This window comes from Rhagoletis pomonella, unplaced genomic scaffold (assembly GCF_013731165.1).
Source record: "Rhagoletis pomonella isolate Grant_MI unplaced genomic scaffold, Rhpom_1.0 Rhpom_scaffold_00001, whole genome shotgun sequence".
Classification (NCBI taxonomy): domain Eukaryota; kingdom Metazoa; phylum Arthropoda; class Insecta; order Diptera; family Tephritidae; genus Rhagoletis; species Rhagoletis pomonella.
In genome coordinates, this window is record NW_023458555.1 from 47061720 (window position 1) to 47079117 (window position 17398).

General features: G+C 35.0%; 2 protein-coding genes across 3 annotated transcripts; one reads left to right on the forward strand and one right to left on the reverse strand.

Moving 5' to 3' along the window:
* The first annotated feature begins 8032 nt into the window (after window positions 1-8032).
* On the forward strand, window positions 8033-10522 carry LOC118745129 (putative nuclease HARBI1). 2 transcript variants are annotated; one of them, XM_036478661.1, is made up of 6 exons: window positions 8033-8514; window positions 8737-9069; window positions 9132-9276; window positions 9330-9774; window positions 9860-10181; window positions 10392-10522. In XM_036478661.1, exons 1-4 carry the CDS (start codon window positions 8281-8283, stop codon window positions 9716-9718), a joined length of 1101 nt encoding a protein of 366 aa, XP_036334554.1. In that variant the 5' UTR covers window positions 8033-8280; the 3' UTR covers window positions 9719-9774; window positions 9860-10181; window positions 10392-10522. The 2 variants fall into 2 exon arrangements, with proteins under 2 accessions (XP_036334554.1, XP_036334558.1); XM_036478665.1 differs by having other exon boundaries at window positions 9984-10181.
* A 2954-nt stretch (window positions 10523-13476) lies between these two features.
* LOC118747235 lies at window positions 13477-14471 on the reverse strand. Its single transcript, XM_036481262.1, has 4 exons — window positions 14441-14471; window positions 14047-14235; window positions 13736-13969; window positions 13477-13677 (listed from the first exon to the last, which is right to left on the reverse strand). Exons 2-4 carry the CDS (start codon window positions 14089-14091, stop codon window positions 13477-13479), a joined length of 480 nt encoding a protein of 159 aa, XP_036337155.1. The 5' UTR covers window positions 14092-14235; window positions 14441-14471.
* Between the last annotated feature and the right edge of the window lie 2927 nt (window positions 14472-17398).

Sequence of the window (17398 nt, forward strand, 5' to 3'; positions counted from 1 at the left end):
TATTTTATAATAATTCTTAATTTTAATTGCTTACTTTCATATTTTTTTACAACATGGAGATTAATAAAATTTAACACAAACTTTAAATTGTAGTCAAAAAATCCTAAAACCTAATATTTACTTTAAATGTAAGTAGCGAACAACACAAACAAATTGTGAACATCCAACAGATAGAATGGGCAATAAATAGTTTTGACCAATTTAAGTCTCCCGGAATAGGCCGAATATATCCAGTCAAGCTTGAGTAGATTACTCTTGCAGTGGCCTCTTGAGTATAAGCCATGTGCAAATGATGCTTGAAGTTCAATTACTTACTTTCTTGTCTTCTGGATAGAAACGAGAGTTGAGTTCATAACCAAACCAGGTAAAATCAATATCGAGATTCGCGTGGCCGTTATTTGTGGTATCGAGGTCTTTAAAAATTTGAGGGTGGGACGGAACAAAAATGCTCTCTCGACACTTCCGCTAAACCCCAACTCAACTTCCGAAAAAATTTAGATCTTCCTTAAAACGTTGTGTGAAGTTTCCACTTTTTATGTTTTACTAGCTTACACCCGTGGATTTCACCCCACGTTTTTATATGAATTTTAAAAATACATTAAGGCTCTTTTTCAACGAAACTTGGTACGCGGTAACTCGGTGTTTGGTGTTCGGTAATTTTTTCCCACATATTTTGTTTGTGGAACACTATTTTACACAAACAGAATACGTTAGAAAAAATTACCGAACACCGAGTTACCTAGTAACGTGCTAAGGGTGTGAAGACCCATATTATTTACAGGCATTGTATTTTATTTCTGCTCTCATTACACTGTTGTAGTTGAAAAATCAGACAGACGGGAGAGGTCATTTCTAAATAATTTGGGAACGCTGAATTCAATGGTGTTAAAAGTTTTGCCGAGTTGACTCATGACTCCATACAGATTTTTCAAATCGAAACTTTGCCAAAAAAGTAGAGTTTTTTCACTAAATTATTCTGTGAAAGTCCAAATATATGGTTGAATTTTCAACGAAAACTATAAGATTTGTTAAGGAAACGTATATCAAGATACAGTAAATCCATTTTCAAACTATTTCGATCACGTTTGTGAATTTTGAGCCATATTTCGTCACCTTTTTTTAACCAAAAATGGTTATTTAAACTTCTCTCCAGATATTAGACAAATATTTGTTCCATAGAAATTTCGCCACAAACTGTATTTCCCTTTTTTATTATATATTTTTTATTTTTATTTATTTATTTATTTATATTTTTTTTTCTGTACAATAAATGACGAAAAGTTTAAACAAATTGACAAAATATTTCTCGAAATTCACAAATGTGAAACTATGGAATAACTAGCTTCTGCACGCAGCTTCGCCAGCGTTGAGTTCGTTTATACACTAGATGTGATACAAAGACCAAAAAATTACAAATTTTATTATAAAAAAGCTATATATAGTAAATTTAAATTCTTTTCACAAATGAATTCACTTTTAAATAGTTAGCAAACCGCTTTAATATATTATGAAATAAAGCTCTCTTTCGTTTGATATGCACGTTGCGACATTTCATTAACTTGTTTATTAAAAATTATTTCACTTGTCAACAGGTGGAACCTCTCTTCAAAATGTTAGCTGGTTCATGAGTAGACTATAATGGTTAGAGACAAAAAGGATCAGTCCGCCGCCTTCGTCTTGACCTGGAGGCTGTGTCGGAGTCACAGCCGCTAAACTTAAGCATAGAATACATACGTAATATTATTAGGATCACATTCAAGCTTAAGACGGTACATGAAATACTCGTTTTAATTGTATTGAATTAAATTTAATAAATCAATATGAATTGCAAAATATTAATACTTAGCAATACAGAAACAGATCCACATTAACTTCAATCATATGTACCATCAGCATATCGATTCATTTTTATTTCTTTTCATACTGCTGACAGTTGTAATACTTTTTATATTAGCCTAGGTCCAAGTATAAGTGTAAATTATAAAATCTGGTGGCAACCTTCCTACATGCAATTTGGAAATAAAGTTAGTTTCTTAACTTTTAAGTAATTTATTTAACCTAATGCTCGCCTGACATCCATATCAGGATAAACATTTCAATTTTCTGCCTTTATTTAAGTCGGGCTTGCTTTTTGAAACAGGTGGCAACCCGACAACATATAATTAAAAAATAAAGCCTTTTCGATCGATAATCATAGTGTAATAATTGTTTTAATTTAAAAATTATAAAAAAAATTATTTAACTTAAAAGTAATAAAAAAAATTTGCCTATTCTTAAACAATTTTTTGCCCTAAAATACTCAATATTTGCTGAATTTATATATAATTTTTACACGATAATATTTCTACCGCTACAAAGAACCTATATCCCGAAAATGAAAGTTATATCTGCAAATCGTAAGTTGCTAGAGCACTTTAAAGGCTCAAAATTGACCCCAAAATAATCCAATATTTACCGCTGCTTCCACGGCATCTGTCGATAGGTCTGGAATTTTGTCTATGAAACGTCACACTACTCTTTGTAATCGCTTCAATAGTTCTCGTACAATAAGCGTTTTCGCGAAGCTCTAAAAATTACAACTACAACATTTCAGCATAGCCTCCATATCGAAACGTTAGACATATTCTACGTTAAAATTGCTGTCACAAATAAGTGTAAGTATACTTTAAGTGTGGTGGAAATTATTCTTAGTAATTTTTGGAATTAGTGTGAGTACTCATTTGCACTATGTTTAATTGTTATGGATCATGAATAAGTACTCTAATTTTATTAGTACTCAAAGTCGGCCCCTGATACAAACCTAACCTCAAAAACGCCTTTAAAATGCCATTGAAAGGGCCACGATGAATGAATGACTCCAAAATTTTGTCCATATAATCACAACAATGGAGTAAGTCAACATACAAAAAATTAGCAAAATCGATTTACTTTAAAGCATACCGCCCATACAAACCTAACCTCAAAAATGCTTAAAAATGCAATTAAAATCGCAGCGATGAATGCACGACTCCGAAATTTTGGCCATATATTTATAATGATAATATAAGCAAACACCCTTAAAATGGCTGCAATCGGTGTATTTTTACGCACACCTCCCATGTAAGCCTAACCTCAAAAAGCTTTAAAAAGCTATAAAAAGGTAAAGAAACGACCTCGTATTACACAAACTGCGTACTTGCGCAAGCTGATTTATACAAAAAGGGAAAGCAGAAACCCTATATGCATATATATGTTTATAAAAATAGTGGCTAATGTTTGGTAAAACTGTTTAGCCTTCAAGGTTAAAAAGCAGAAAAACATTTTTAATCTCGATGCAGCATGCCGCGTTTTGGTAAAAGAAGGCTAAAACAATTTACGTAGTGCTGTATAACATTCCTCAAGAACTCGATGTATAAGGTGTGGATATTTATTTTAAAGGTTTTCGTTTTCAATTTCAGCTATTTCAGAATTAGGAATGTTGAAATTTGTCACAATTGCTAAATTCGGCGTTGCTTTCTGAAAAGATAATAAGAGATGAAGTAAAAGATAATAATTTACCCTTGTACACTTTACGACATCGTTTAAAAGTTAAATACCTCCATTATTTACAATTTCTAATGCTTGCACTATTTTCGAAAAAAAGTCTTTACAAAAAGAAAAAAATCCTGTCACTTGAAATAAGTATGTATTTCTATATTGTTTTAAATCTGTAGGTATTCAGTCCCATGATTTTACTGGCTTAGTTTTCAAACTTGGAATTTTATTTGCTGCCAAATCTTTGTAAAACCGAGTCAGCCATGCGATGTAGTATTAGTAATAAGTATAAAAAACGTCAAATGTGACCTTCACCAATGTAATTTTTTCCGCAGAAATCCCACTATGCAGCTGCGCGACACTTCGCTGCAAAATTTTTAATTTATTTGTGTCAAAACCTGTAAAGAAGATGGATGCATTTTATTTTTATTTTCCATGGCGAATTTTTCTCAAATGTTATGTCTCTTCTACCAGCCCTTCTAGAAATTCATTCTAGCCGGTTGATGACCGCCGGCGGTCAAGGGAGCTTCTACTGCTGGCAAAGCGCCAGCTCTAGATTCTTACGCGGTGCGCCCTAATATCGTCTCGGAACCCTATTGGCGCAGCTGTTTTCAAAACGAGGTAGATCCATCTCAGCACTTCCTTCTCAGTTTCCCGGTATTCGAGTGCACATTTTATGAATACTCACGAAAATCTCTCCGGAGTGGACATCAGCTGCTTGCGTTACTTAGTTTTGAGCAAGCAGCTCTTCTCTTTGTTGTTACCGTTCAAAGAATTTGGAAGAAGCACAATCTAATTAATGCCATAGTTTGTCCCTCGTGGGATCTTCCACAATAAAATAACCTAACCTACACATGGATACGGCAAAGGAGAAAATACTTTGTTCTCACGAGTTACAAGAATTTCCATAGACCTTCCATTTGAGTTTGTTAGGCTTTTGTATTCTCTGAGGCTTTGCTTTGATATGCTGATAAACAAATCACAAGATCAAATATTAACAGTGGCTGGATATCAGCTTTAAAACCCTTGCTTTTCCCACGGTCAGTGATATGTCGGATACTCATGAGTGGGCTGTGTTTATGCTTCTGCACCGCAAGATAAAACTAAAAGTATTGTTCACAAGGTGGCCTTTAGATAAATAAAAAGAAAATATATATTATGTCTCCTTTAAAAATCGACTGAGAAATTGACCACCCAAATCACTTACACTTTACGGTTTACACTGGCCAATTTTGGATGAACGACAAAAATCGACTAGAAAATCGACCCGTGTAAAGGCACTGAGCCGAAGCATTTTGTTACAGATTTATATTTTGATTTGTTTAGTGTTATGTTGGGTACTCAGCTAGTTTTTAATAAATATTTTACAACTCATTTTGCCAACATAAAACAAAGACTTTAAATTTATCGTTGTAGCACAAACAGGCAAACTATTAAATTACCAAATTTATTCGAAACCCCCGCCGTCCTGCAGCCATCCAACGCTGATTAAATACATACATACATATGTATGTACATAAGTACTTGGTTTCATAGCTTTTGTATGGGCGAAGTGAAGCGAAAACGGATTTAAAGTAATAATGCTAAGGACAGCACAAAAAATTCACAATGCAAAAACAACTACAACAAACAAAATGATGGCGATAACTATAAACACTGCAGCTATAACGGCTGGCGTCATATCAAAGAACAACCAGCGCCGCGAGGGGGTTAAGGAAATCAGGCTGAAACTATATAGCCCAAAGCTACATCCACCGCAATAAAAGTAGGGCGCATAAAAGCAGTCATAGCTGTAGAAAATGTGTGTATGCTTGTATATATAGTTAAAAGTAGCCATGGTGGCAACAAAAACAGCTAAAAGTGGCAACAACAACAAAATCAGTCGAGAACATCAAACATAAAATCGAAAACAGAAGCAAAAGCAAAGGCAATAGCAACAAAATCATGAACCAAATTACTAATATTAACAGCAGCAGCTAGTGAAATATGCGAAATAAGTGTGCGGCATAACGATGACAACAACACTAATGAAAATAATAACAAAAACGACATAGAATGATTAACAACAAAGCCAAAAGCAAAAGCAATCAACTACAATAAGCCAAAATAGAAACAATGGAAGTGTGGAAATTGGTTACGCGTTAGTATAGAGAAAGGGTGGGAGTGGAGGGAGATTGCGAAGAGAGTGTTGAAGTGAGTAGTTGAAGCAGTCGGTGGCTGAGGCAGAGGCTGAGTGAATTGATTGTGATGGCGCAGCAGCGGTCAGCGACGATAGCAGCCAACGCGGTTTTAATCGAGATAGCCACAAAATGAATTTCACAACAACAACAACAACAATAAGAGCAACACCAGCACATAATGTATCAGCTGAAACACTAGTAATAATGGCGACAGCGCCCACACCACCAACGGCAACAACAGTTAAAGAAACCAAAGCTACAGCAATAACAACAACCACAACAACAAAAACACCAACAACAAAATAATAGCAATTTGGGAGAAAATTTCGCGCAACACATAGCATCAATGCAGCAGGCAGCAGTCCATCAGGCAGACAGGCATGCTGACAGACAGACAGATAGACGATCTATGCAGTCAGACAGTCAGTCAATCAGTCAATCGGCTACTCAGTTTGTCAGTTTGCCTGTCGGCATGGCCACTCATTCATATTTGCTAAAGTAATGTTACATTTGAGATATACATTTAGGCGCTTTCACTTTATGCTCATCAACATGCCGCCAAATATTAATTTCACGACTGAAGAAACAACCCTCAAACAACGAACCAGCTAAGCTGGTGAGTAAATTGGAGAATTTGACGGTAAGCAGTAGTAAACAAGTAGCTAGAATCAGCAATAACAACAACAACAGATATAACTGCCATGCCTCCAGTAGTAATAATGGTGAAAAGAAAGTTTTGTTGGAGCAAGAGTCACGAGTGGCAACATTTAAGGGGCACTCAAATATGGCACTACACACACACACAAACACATTAAAATATATATGTACATATGTATGTATGTATGTACAACACACAATCCAACCATCCTACCATACATTCACACGGAAAGAGGAATGCGGGGGTAGGAAATGTGAGTAAAGAGCATGAAGGAGCGTGAGCGAGGAGGAGTGTTGAAGTTGAGGACTAACAAATTCTGCAGTTTAATTTCGAAGTTTTTTATAGTTTAGAGCGACTGACTTGGTATATGCTCACCAGCTGCCGAGAGTTATGAACTTGAGACCTACATATGTATATATTGAGAGCGGAAATTTAAGTTTTTATGAGAACAAAAAAGCAATGAGTTGAGTGTAAAAATTAGATAGGCAATGAGAGCAAATCGAGCACAGAACAGTAGTTGAGCAAAGGCGAGAGCATATGTTTGAAATGATTTGAGTGTAAAAGAAAACCAACGAAGTATTTAGAACTTCGCCTGAGGAGAGAAAACGTTTCTCTAATAACGTAGGTTAAAAATTATTTGAGAGACCGACTCAAATTCAAGCATTTGTAAGGCAAAATTAGTACTAAAAATCTACTTAAGTAAAAAAAGGAGAACAGAGAGTAGCAACATGAATTTTAAAAAGGAACTGCCCAAAAACAATACGAATAACTAAACGATTTCCTAACAAATGAGCGCTTTTCAAATTGCGGTAACACCATCCTGCTCTCTTTCACTCCATGTCAGCGCCGTGAGCGCAATGTCACGCAACTAGCGAGAATTTGTAGCTGACTTCAGTTAGCAGCAACAGCACATTGAACACCGTTTACCAACTGACGACTGACGACTGATTGAAGAGCTTACCGACCGACGGTGTGCTGTCATGTATTCAATTACTTACTCATCTTGAGCGAGCATAAGCCACATTAAGAGCAAAGTAAAAACAAAATATAAGGGGAGCACAACCGAGAACACGAAGTTCGTCAACAATTTCCCACAATTCGCCGCTGGCAACTGTGACGATGGGTACAGGCAACTACCTGCTGCTAAGTATGTTGTAATGAAGTGGCAGACATTGATAGGAGTTTCATTGTCGCTAAAGTTAAAGCACATGCTAACAAAAACAAACTATGTATCTATGTACTTATGTACTATATGTGAAGATTTGATGTCTGTCACTGTTTTAATGATTTTCCTTGCTGCCATCAACTGTGCATGAAAATTAATTGCATTGCGTGATTTTGTTGTTTATTGTCCAAGGTTTATTTTACTGTAAATTTTATTTGAAGTTGAATTCCAAGCGCAATATCTATTCAAAAAAAAACATGTAAGGCAAACAAAGCTCATATAAAATAGAGAACACATTCTTTTAATAAATGATAATTTAACATATTTTTTAATATGCGTGTAACTTAATTTATAGTTTAAATTACTTCCGATGAGAAACGCAAAATTTGTGATATCAACATAACAGGATCGGTGTAGAAAGTCTTATCATACGCCTGATGCCATAAATTTGTGTATACAGGCGACTCCAAACTAGGCCGGAAACTCATAGGAGCAGATTCGTCACCAGTAGTGCGATTCTGAATCTTATTTTAACCACATTTCACGTTGTTATCTCTAGTTAACAACTTTTTTTGGGGTTAAGTGATTGTGTATCAACTTTAACCATATTTGTCATTGTTTAGTGTTAACAAACGCAGTCAGCTGTTTGGTGACAATTATTTTTGTGGTTAAGCTAACAGCATCTAGTTTTTCTTTGTTAAGCTGTTGTTTACTAATTTTGCTGTGAAGTTAAATTGAGAAAATTGTGAAGATTGTGTTAAAAAATGGCATTTGCATACATTGCATCATATTTATATGATACCGATAATGAGCAGCCATTAAACGTGCCAAGAATTGACCGGCGTAGGCTTCGCGAAATCGATAACCCTTTCGAACTAACGTTAACGGAGTTCCGGAGGCTATATAGACTCAGTCCCGGCATGGTTGAAAATTTGGTGTCTCAACTTGACAATCAATTAAGAGGATCGCGAATAACAGCGTTATCGACTGAAAAGCAGGTAAGTCAATATACATGTATTTCAACTTTATTAAATATTATAGGTGCGTTCCAGCAGTAGTACGAATTGCAGGGTCTGAAGGTTTCAAGGATTTACAGAAAAAGCTGCTTTTAACTTTAATAAACCTTATGTGACGTGGAACAGCTTTTTCTGTGAAACGTACAATTGCTATTACCGCTAGAAAGCATCTTGTATAAGCATGTGTTTATGTACTCGTTGAAGGTTCTAGCTGCTCTACGGTTTTATGCCACTGGATGCTATCAACGCCCAGTAGGTGAACAGTGGGGCATATCCATGAGCCAAACATCGATAAGCCGTTGCATACACCGTGTGACTGACGCAATCAACAATTCAATGTTTACCTCCAAAGTGAAGTTCCCTATGACGCAACTGGAGTGCCAAGCGGCAAAGGAAATTTTTGCGTCTGCACCTTCACCATTTGTAGCAGGAACTATCGGTGCAATCGACTGCACCCATGTTGCAATTTTGGCTCCCAAAAATAATGAATCAAATTATGTCAATCACCATGGGTACCATTCGATGAACGTGCAAATGGTAAGAACAAATGTACAACATGAAAATTTATATTGTTATTTTATAATGGTTCAAACTTATAGATATGTGATCCAAATCTTAAGATTTTAAACGTGAATGCAAAATTTCCGGGAGCACGACATGATTCGTTTATTTGGAGCTTCTCTGCAGCGCGTCGGGTCATGCAGCGATCATTTGAAACTGGAAATCACAACACGTTTTTGATAGGTAAGTTGTTTTAATTCCATACGAATAGAAATATTAAAAGAAAAAAATTTCAGGCGATTCTGGATACCCGCTGGAGCCATGGCTGATGACACCTTTACCAAACGAGCCAGAAGGAACACCAAAGTTTCGCTACAACGAGGCGCTATGTAAAGCACGTAACCCGATCGAGAGACTCTTTGGCGTCCTTAAAGGCACATGGCGGTGCTTATCACGGCAAAGAGTACTTTTGTATGACCCCGGCTTTGCTGGCCGAGTAGTTAACGCGTGCGCAACATTGCATAACGTTCGTTTGGGCGATCAAACAACCGCTTTTGACGATCGGGTTGTTTATGATCCCGAAATACTAAGCACTAATGACGATTCCGCAGCACCTTCTTCAGTAGCAAAACGTGTTCAGCAACGAATTATAGCAAATTTTTTTTTAAATATTCGTATAACTTAATATATGCCGTCAACGATCGTCTCGATAGTAGGCCAGCCATCCACCAAGAGACGCAAGTAAGTACCATTATAGCAAATTATATCAACTTAGTTATTTTACTTGAGTTCGCTTTTATCATGAATGACTGCCTTTATTTTCTAGATTTGTTCAATCCACGTTAACTAACGCCTTTATTTGTCATCCGTTTTTTTATCATCTTCCTCTGCACAATGAAATGGGCAACGCTTTTTGCATTATATGTAATACATATTCAACAAATCAACAGTATTTATTTTTCACGTCCAATGAACATACTTGGCGAGCCGTTAAATGGCACCGCTAAAACTGCGAACTAACCAGCTAAATTTATTGATTTTTATACCTCAATGAAAAAGTTCCACACCTGCGCCGGCTTTAGTAGCAATGTATGCACGATTGCTCGTTCATACGAAATCGAACCGGTGGACATTAAAAGGATTCTTGCGTAAGCTATTCGGAAGAAGCAAGCTAGGGCTGTGCAATTAATTGATTATTCAAAACCTTAATTAATATCGTATTAATCATTATCATACTTTAAATATAATATGTTAATCGAACAAATGATTAACCAACTTGCTCGAGTAATCGAATAATCGCACAACCCTAAAGCAAACCCATATTTCATAATTGTTTACATTTTCATTAACTCTTATAGAGCAATTGTTGCCCTCTGTTTCCAAGCATCAATACAGCCTATATTGCTGAAAATGTTCCTAAATCTATTACAAAACAACCAACCCAACAGCGCCCTTACACTGTCCGGGCGTTTCGCTTTAAACCAATAAACAACAATTGAATTTGTGAGTGCCGGTGCTGTTGTGAAGGGTTATTCATGGATACCACAAAAAGAGATACAAAACTACATCAATGCTGTTGGCATAATACTCGCTTCTCTGCCTGAGAAATGTTGGAAGGCAAATGATCCCCATAGGTAAAATTGCGTGTTCTGTTTGGTATTATTTTCAAAGGAATGTGTATACATATTTCACCATTTCAGTGAGCCGCTGATACCTATGTGTCTTCAGTTGGTAATTGCATAGTTACTGCCGCGAGTGCGGTTCACAATGCTCTTTGCCGCATTCTTTTTGGCATGGTCGTTTGTTGAACCAGCCCACATAACAGACGCTCGTTTGGCAAGTTCTATTTCCGTTGCTTGATAATGTGCGTGCGCTTTCCAGTACGGGAAGCAGTGAGAAGGTGGATGGTGCTGCCTTGAGTAAAAATTGTGAAGACTCGCTGGCCGCACTAAAATCTCTGCAAGAAATTATGCATGACAATGCAGACAAATTGGCGTCACTTGCTAACGAGGAAACAGCGGAAACAAAGATGAGGAATTTGCAGGGTGAGTTGTGTTTAGCGGGAAGTTTAGTACCTTTTTAGATCTCTTATTCATTTCTTGTACGTAGATTGCATGGAATATTTGGCTAAATACCGGCATTGAAAGCACAAAGATCACAACGAAAAACAACCATGCCAAAGAGGAGTTTTATGTGCCTAGTCAGGCATTTTTAATAGCGCTAACACAAATTTTCTAGCACATACAACTGCGGGGGTGATACATCATTGAATTCGAATGTCTTCACTGGGCGCTTGGCGGTTACTGCTTTACTACATCGATTCCAATACGTTTTGAAGCGTTTCAATGACGACGAACGGCTGATGGGCGCCGTGCAAGGGCCACAGTAGTTCATTCCGGGGTATTGGTCGTAACTATCAGTGAAGTGCACAGCTGCCAAATGCGCATTAAGTCAATTAAAGAACCAGTTTGATAACAAAGAAGGATCATACCACAACATTACCGGCACCCTGACACTTATTGAATAAGTACCAAATAAGTAAATACATATCGTCACCTGAAATGCAAAAAGACGTAACAATATCGTAAATGAGATTGAAAAAGTCGTGACTAATATTTTCATTATTTTTTTCATAAAATGATGTGGGAAGTTGTAACTCGTTGAAATCCATTATATAAATCAAAAAGTAAATTTTGAATTTTTTATTAGTTATGACTTTTTGCATTTTAACAATGATTTTTGTTACGTCTTTTTGAGTTTCAGGTGACGATATGTTTTTCTACAAATTTAAAGCAAACATATTTTTAATGACTTAACAAATTTTTCACCATTTTATGTACTCTGAATGCATGTAGACATTGAAATAACTGGGGTATCGACATTATAAATTGATTGGAAATATCTACCCGATATTATTTAGAGTGGTCCACGAAATATTAGGAATGCGATATTTTGACTCCTTTTATTTTGTGCACAACTGTTATGTACATGCACAACTGTTACATAATGCGTTATTTCAACTCATTTAAAAGTTAAATACGGCATTAATTGTAACTTTTTTGTTGTAAGTTTGTTGTGGAAAGAAAAACTTATTTAACTTTTTAAATTTAGAAAAATATAGTGATAACTTGACACACGTAATAAAATTGTTGTTTTGAATCATAACCAAATTACATATATTCAACTATAAGTACATATTTAAGTTTCACTAGAAAATTTCAGTAGCCGGTAAGAAAACTAATAAAATAAAAGCAAACTATTTAGCCTCAGTATTAACTTTTTTATTAATTCTTCTTTGATAAAATAAATAATATATGTAAATAAAAATATGCATTAAATGCTGTTATACATATTAAATATATAAAACGAAGTTTTTATTAAATTACCATTTCATTTATTTCAAAATTAGTACAATAAAATTAAATTAGTTAATAATAGCCACCAAAGCTAAATGAAAATAAAATAATTCATTGAATAATTAATACGGTGATATTTTTTTTAATATTCGCAATCTTTTTCTTGCTATATCTTTTTGTGAATTTTTTGTTTTGTTTAAAGAATGTCTCCTATTTTAACAAATGCTATACAAATCTAAGCTTCACACTGTATATGTACATAATTTAGAAGTATTCTGCCAAGTTGCATCCAAATGGCAAGATTTTTAATAAGCATTTCCAAAAAAAAAGTATGTATCCATCCCAATTTTATTATGATAATGTGCAAATTTGAAATGTCTGAAAATGCGCGTTGTTTTATACTAATTTTTTGCTGTCCTATGCATTTTTACCATATAAAAAATGATTGAAAATGTTTTATATGGAAAAAATGCACAGGACAGCAAAAAATTATTAAACAACCCAAATTTTTAGACATTTGAAATTTGCAAATTATAATAAAATTGGGATGGATACATACTTTTTTTTGGAAATTCTTATTAAAAATCTTGCGATTTGGATAAAACTTGGCAGAATACTTCTAATTTATGTATACAGTGTGAAACTTAGATTTGTATAGTATTTGTTAAAATATGAGCCATCCTTTGAAAAAAAAAACTGAGCAAAAATTTATAGCATAAAAAACATCGCGAATATTAAAAAAAAATGCGTATACTCAAGGCACGAACACTTATCACTATAAACAAATATATAACAAATAAATAGAAATTACATAAACTTTTCGTCCCCTCTTAAGCATTATAATTTTAATTTATAGAATAACTTGCACTTTATTATACTCGATTTTAATAAGCTATAAAATTGCATTATTCTAGAAATCAAAATTAAAATGCTTGGAATTGTGAAGAACAGTTTGTGGAATTTTTGTAATTTTTTGTACAAAGTCTCAAATTTGGACTTATATTGGTTTTGTTAGCTAAGGAGCTTAACTTTAACAAAAAATTAATGAACCTTAAAAAAGAAAAAGAAAAGTATATACACAAACAATCTATTGGGGAGGGCCCAGTGAATTAGTAAACTGGGCGAAAGCATGCGCACAAGCTTTCACCCCCTCCGCCAACACCGTGAAGGCCTCTGCCATTGTTGCAGTTGCGGTAACCATTCGCTCTGTGGCAGCAGCCATTCTGCTTATTGCCTCAGCATTGGAGCGGTTGGCCTCCGCGTTGGTTGCAGCACTTTCAGCAAGCCTCTAAGAAAATAAAAGTTTTATTAATAATTCAATACAAATACAGTATTGAAAAAATTACCTTTTCTGATTCGGCCTGTGCCTCGGCAATTCTTAAAAATTTCGCCTTTGTTGGCGATTCTTCCGCACGTTTCCGCTTAGCGGTTCTGCGCGGTGTTTGCCTCGGCGTTTTCGGAGTTTCGCACCGAATTTCCGACTCGCCATCCGACACCGTTAGTGGAGGAATTACCATGGTGTCTTCCTCCATGACTAAGCGGAAATTTTCATCCGCCGCCCCCAATGTTAATTGCAGTTCCTAAAAATAGCATAATGAATATTGCAATATGATTAACATATTGGCATGGGCTTTTAATACGGTACAATTCAACTTACCTCTTCCATGGGAATATTCTCCTGGACATCCGGTTGCCCCTCCATATAGCTGCTTCCCACTAGAGCTATTACCCGCTTCTCCAATTCGTTCAAGGGAGGCTGTTGAAGCGGTATATTCCCCGTCAATGCTTGCTCCCTCTTACGATCACGAACTCGCGTCGATGTTCGACTTTTTAGGTCGCGCCAGACCTTTTGCAAAATAGAAACACACTTTCATACTTTACTATTCTTTGGTGTAGGCCGTTTTCGGAAATGCCTTACTGCAAAGCACCTCTCCTTATACTTAAGTATATAATAATGTCTGATTTCAGCAAACATATTTTTGGAATCAGAGGTGCGATGTTTTGCAGTAATGCATTTCCGGAAATGCCCGTACTTCATCACTTATACTTACATTTTGCCATTGCTCCACAGATTTGGCAGCCCCCCCCCAAGAGAATTTAATTTATCTGCCATCTCTGCCCACTTTTTGGTGTTCTCCAACTTGCCATGGAGCTTCTGGAACTTGCCGCTCGCCACATTCGGGTTTTCACCCAGAAAGTCAAGCATCGCGCTTAACTGCTCCCCCGATGCACGGCTCCTTTTCGTCGGCTGGATAGACATCCTGAAATAAAAGAAGTTCTAGTAAATTCCAATTAATAACTAAAATAACTAAATACTACCTTTTAAAATTGCAATACGTTGCTGGCGCTAAAAATTCCGTTTCCGCGGGAAGGAAATAAGTTTTTTTTCTTATTCCTCTTTGTACTTTTCGCATATTTGACATTTATCTCGACTGAGATGCCACATTTCATCATTTTAAATAAAAAGGAATAATCAGCTGTTTTTCGCTGTTAAGCAAGAGTTAGAGAATCACACAATTGTTAGTGCAAACGGCAAAAAATGTTATGTAACCTAACAATTTTTTTATTGCTAAGAGTTACAGAATCGCACTACAGATTTGTGGACATTGTGGGACTTTTCACTTACAGTTGCCCTGAATTTTTCTGGATCCTATTGACGCTCATTGGGATTTCAGAATTCAAGTGTAATTTTCATGATCTACGGAAGCATTTCGGGGTCTTGCATGACATTTTGAGTTTTTTTGGCCATTTTCAGATTTTTGGTTGGATCCGTTTTGATCCTTTTGAATTTCTCAGGGTTTTCAAATATTTAGTGGCTTCCTTTTGGCTGATCCGGGATTTGGAAAAAAAGCTGGATGGTATGTGAAAACATAAGTTTTGATTTAAATTTTTTAACATCTTTGTTATGGATAACACGCATGTTAAAATTTTAACATTTTTGTGTTTGGAATCAATTTTCCTTAACATCTTTTTTTATATTTACATATATTAACAATATTGTAAGATATTTTTATCTAACTTGACTACTGAAATACTTTTAATATTAATACAGCAAGAAACTCTAAGATATATATGTCTAAATTTTAGCTCGATCCCAGGTACTGTAGAATGGTAGTGCGCATATGCAAATTTAGATAAAAAATCGTTTACACTAACAATATTGTATAATTTTGTTTAACTGAACTATATAATTCATTTTAAATTTAAGAAAGGTGGCAACTGTAGAGAATTTATTTTTGATCTGAATTTTTCTATATTTTTTTACTCATTCATAATATTTTTAAAAAATATTCTATACTTACTATCCATTCATTAATTTTAATACAAAGAAAAGCGGCAATAACTTTTCGCTGAGTTTTCTGAAATTTGTTTCTTAACTTACATATATTCTGCAATCATTTTGAAGAACTTAGTGACTCTTAACGAACTACCCGTATTGCTACCTTAATATAGAAAGACCCTAACACCTTTTCGTTTGATATTCAACTTTCTACTAAAGTCGGCATATTACTCACTTATGACCAACTAAAATTTAAAAACAACTACTACTTAATTAATTTAAGTACCTTCAGTGTTTATTGAAAACCACTGTTTTGAAGACACTCCCAACGAAAGATCTCTGTTTTTATAAAGTTTCAAAACCACTTAGTCAAAAACCAAAAATGTTATATAGGGCCTTTCTATATTAAGGTAATAATGATACGTACAAATATAAGAATGTATCATAAAAAAAAGGTGGGATATTTTCACCGGAATTTTATAATTTAATTTATTTTAAGACTTCCGATAACTGGCGTAATGCGCACACAAAAATTGCATATTCATATGGATGTAAATGTTTACTGCTTTCGTTTCAAAACCAACCCAGCATGCGTGAGTAAAAATAATTCACTGCTGCCTGTGCTATTCAAACTAGGTTTCTTCTCCTAAATGTAAGTGAAAGAAATCGTTTTTAAGCTTTCTACCACACATATCCGTATTCCACAGCTTGGTGTATTAGCACATAATACAATTTAAGATAGCACCATTGCGTATGCGTATCGTTTTGGCATGCTGTAGCTCTTGCGTATAGTACTTGCATATCTCAAGGAGCAAACCCGTGAGATGTCTTTAAAATAAACGGCATCTAATAAAACCGGACTATACACATTTTATACATACCGCACCATATTAATGCATACATATAAAGAATTAATTCAATATTTATATTTTTGGAGATTTCATCACACAACTAATAAGCTTGACAAGGAGAATATTGTTAGTCTAACAGATAACTAAACTCCCCAAAAATGTATTCTAAACATACCAATTAATCAAAATTGAAATTTTGACATAATTTTCTTTATTATTAAATGTGCGATATTTGAAAAATTTCCCCGAAAATAACATTTTGAACAGAAATAAGCCGTGAAGCCATTATGAGAGGAATTTCTGCTGCAATTGTTATTACTCTGACGAAACCTGATAGGATAGTATGTGTAGGCAAGAGTACTATCAAAACTAGTTATAAGTTCTATTATTTCTGTAGATACAAACATACAAACCCGTACTCCAGCTCATTGCAGTGTCGACACAACGTAAGATTTTTTTAGTTTTGCTGTCCAATAACCAACTTTGGAGCTTCACCAGCTTACTTGATTTTTTACAATTGATATTTTTTTAAGTATAAATTAATTGCGAATATATTTTTATCATAATTTTATATATATATTTTTTTTTTTGGTTACTAACTGAAGGGTAATGATATAAGTTAGGTTCAAACGATATCGATGGCTGAGTGGAAGGTCAACATATCTCGGCAGCCAGTCAGAAAAATTTTCAGGAAGGCCCTTCTTTAGTATTTTATTGAAGGTTGCTCTCTTTGAGAAAAATAGCCTATCTCAGAATTTGGTTCGAAAACGCCTCATCTCAAACGAAAATAGATTGAAAATGTGCTGAGATAGTGCGTTTTTGAACGCAACTCTGAGATAGAGAATTTTTTAATCAAATTCTAAAATAGGGCATTTTTC

Coding starts and splice junctions, on each gene's coding strand:
- LOC118745129 (XM_036478661.1), top strand. CDS start 8,281: ATGGCATTTGCATACATTGCATCATATTTATATGATACCGATAATGAG. Junction 8,515..8,736: donor CGTTATCGACTGAAAAGCAG/GTAAGTCAATAT, acceptor TACTCGTTGAAG/GTTCTAGCTGCTCTACGGTT. Junction 9,070..9,131: donor ATTCGATGAACGTGCAAATG/GTAAGAACAAAT, acceptor TCAAACTTATAG/ATATGTGATCCAAATCTTAA.
- LOC118747235 (XM_036481262.1), bottom strand. CDS start 14,091: ATGGAGGGGCAACCGGATGTCCAGGAGAATATTCCCATGGAAGAG. Junction 13,970..14,046: donor AGAATATTCCCATGGAAGAG/GTAAGTTGAATT, acceptor TGCTATTTTTAG/GAACTGCAATTAACATTGGG. Junction 13,678..13,735: donor CACAGGCCGAATCAGAAAAG/GTAATTTTTTCA, acceptor TTATTTTCTTAG/AGGCTTGCTGAAAGTGCTGC.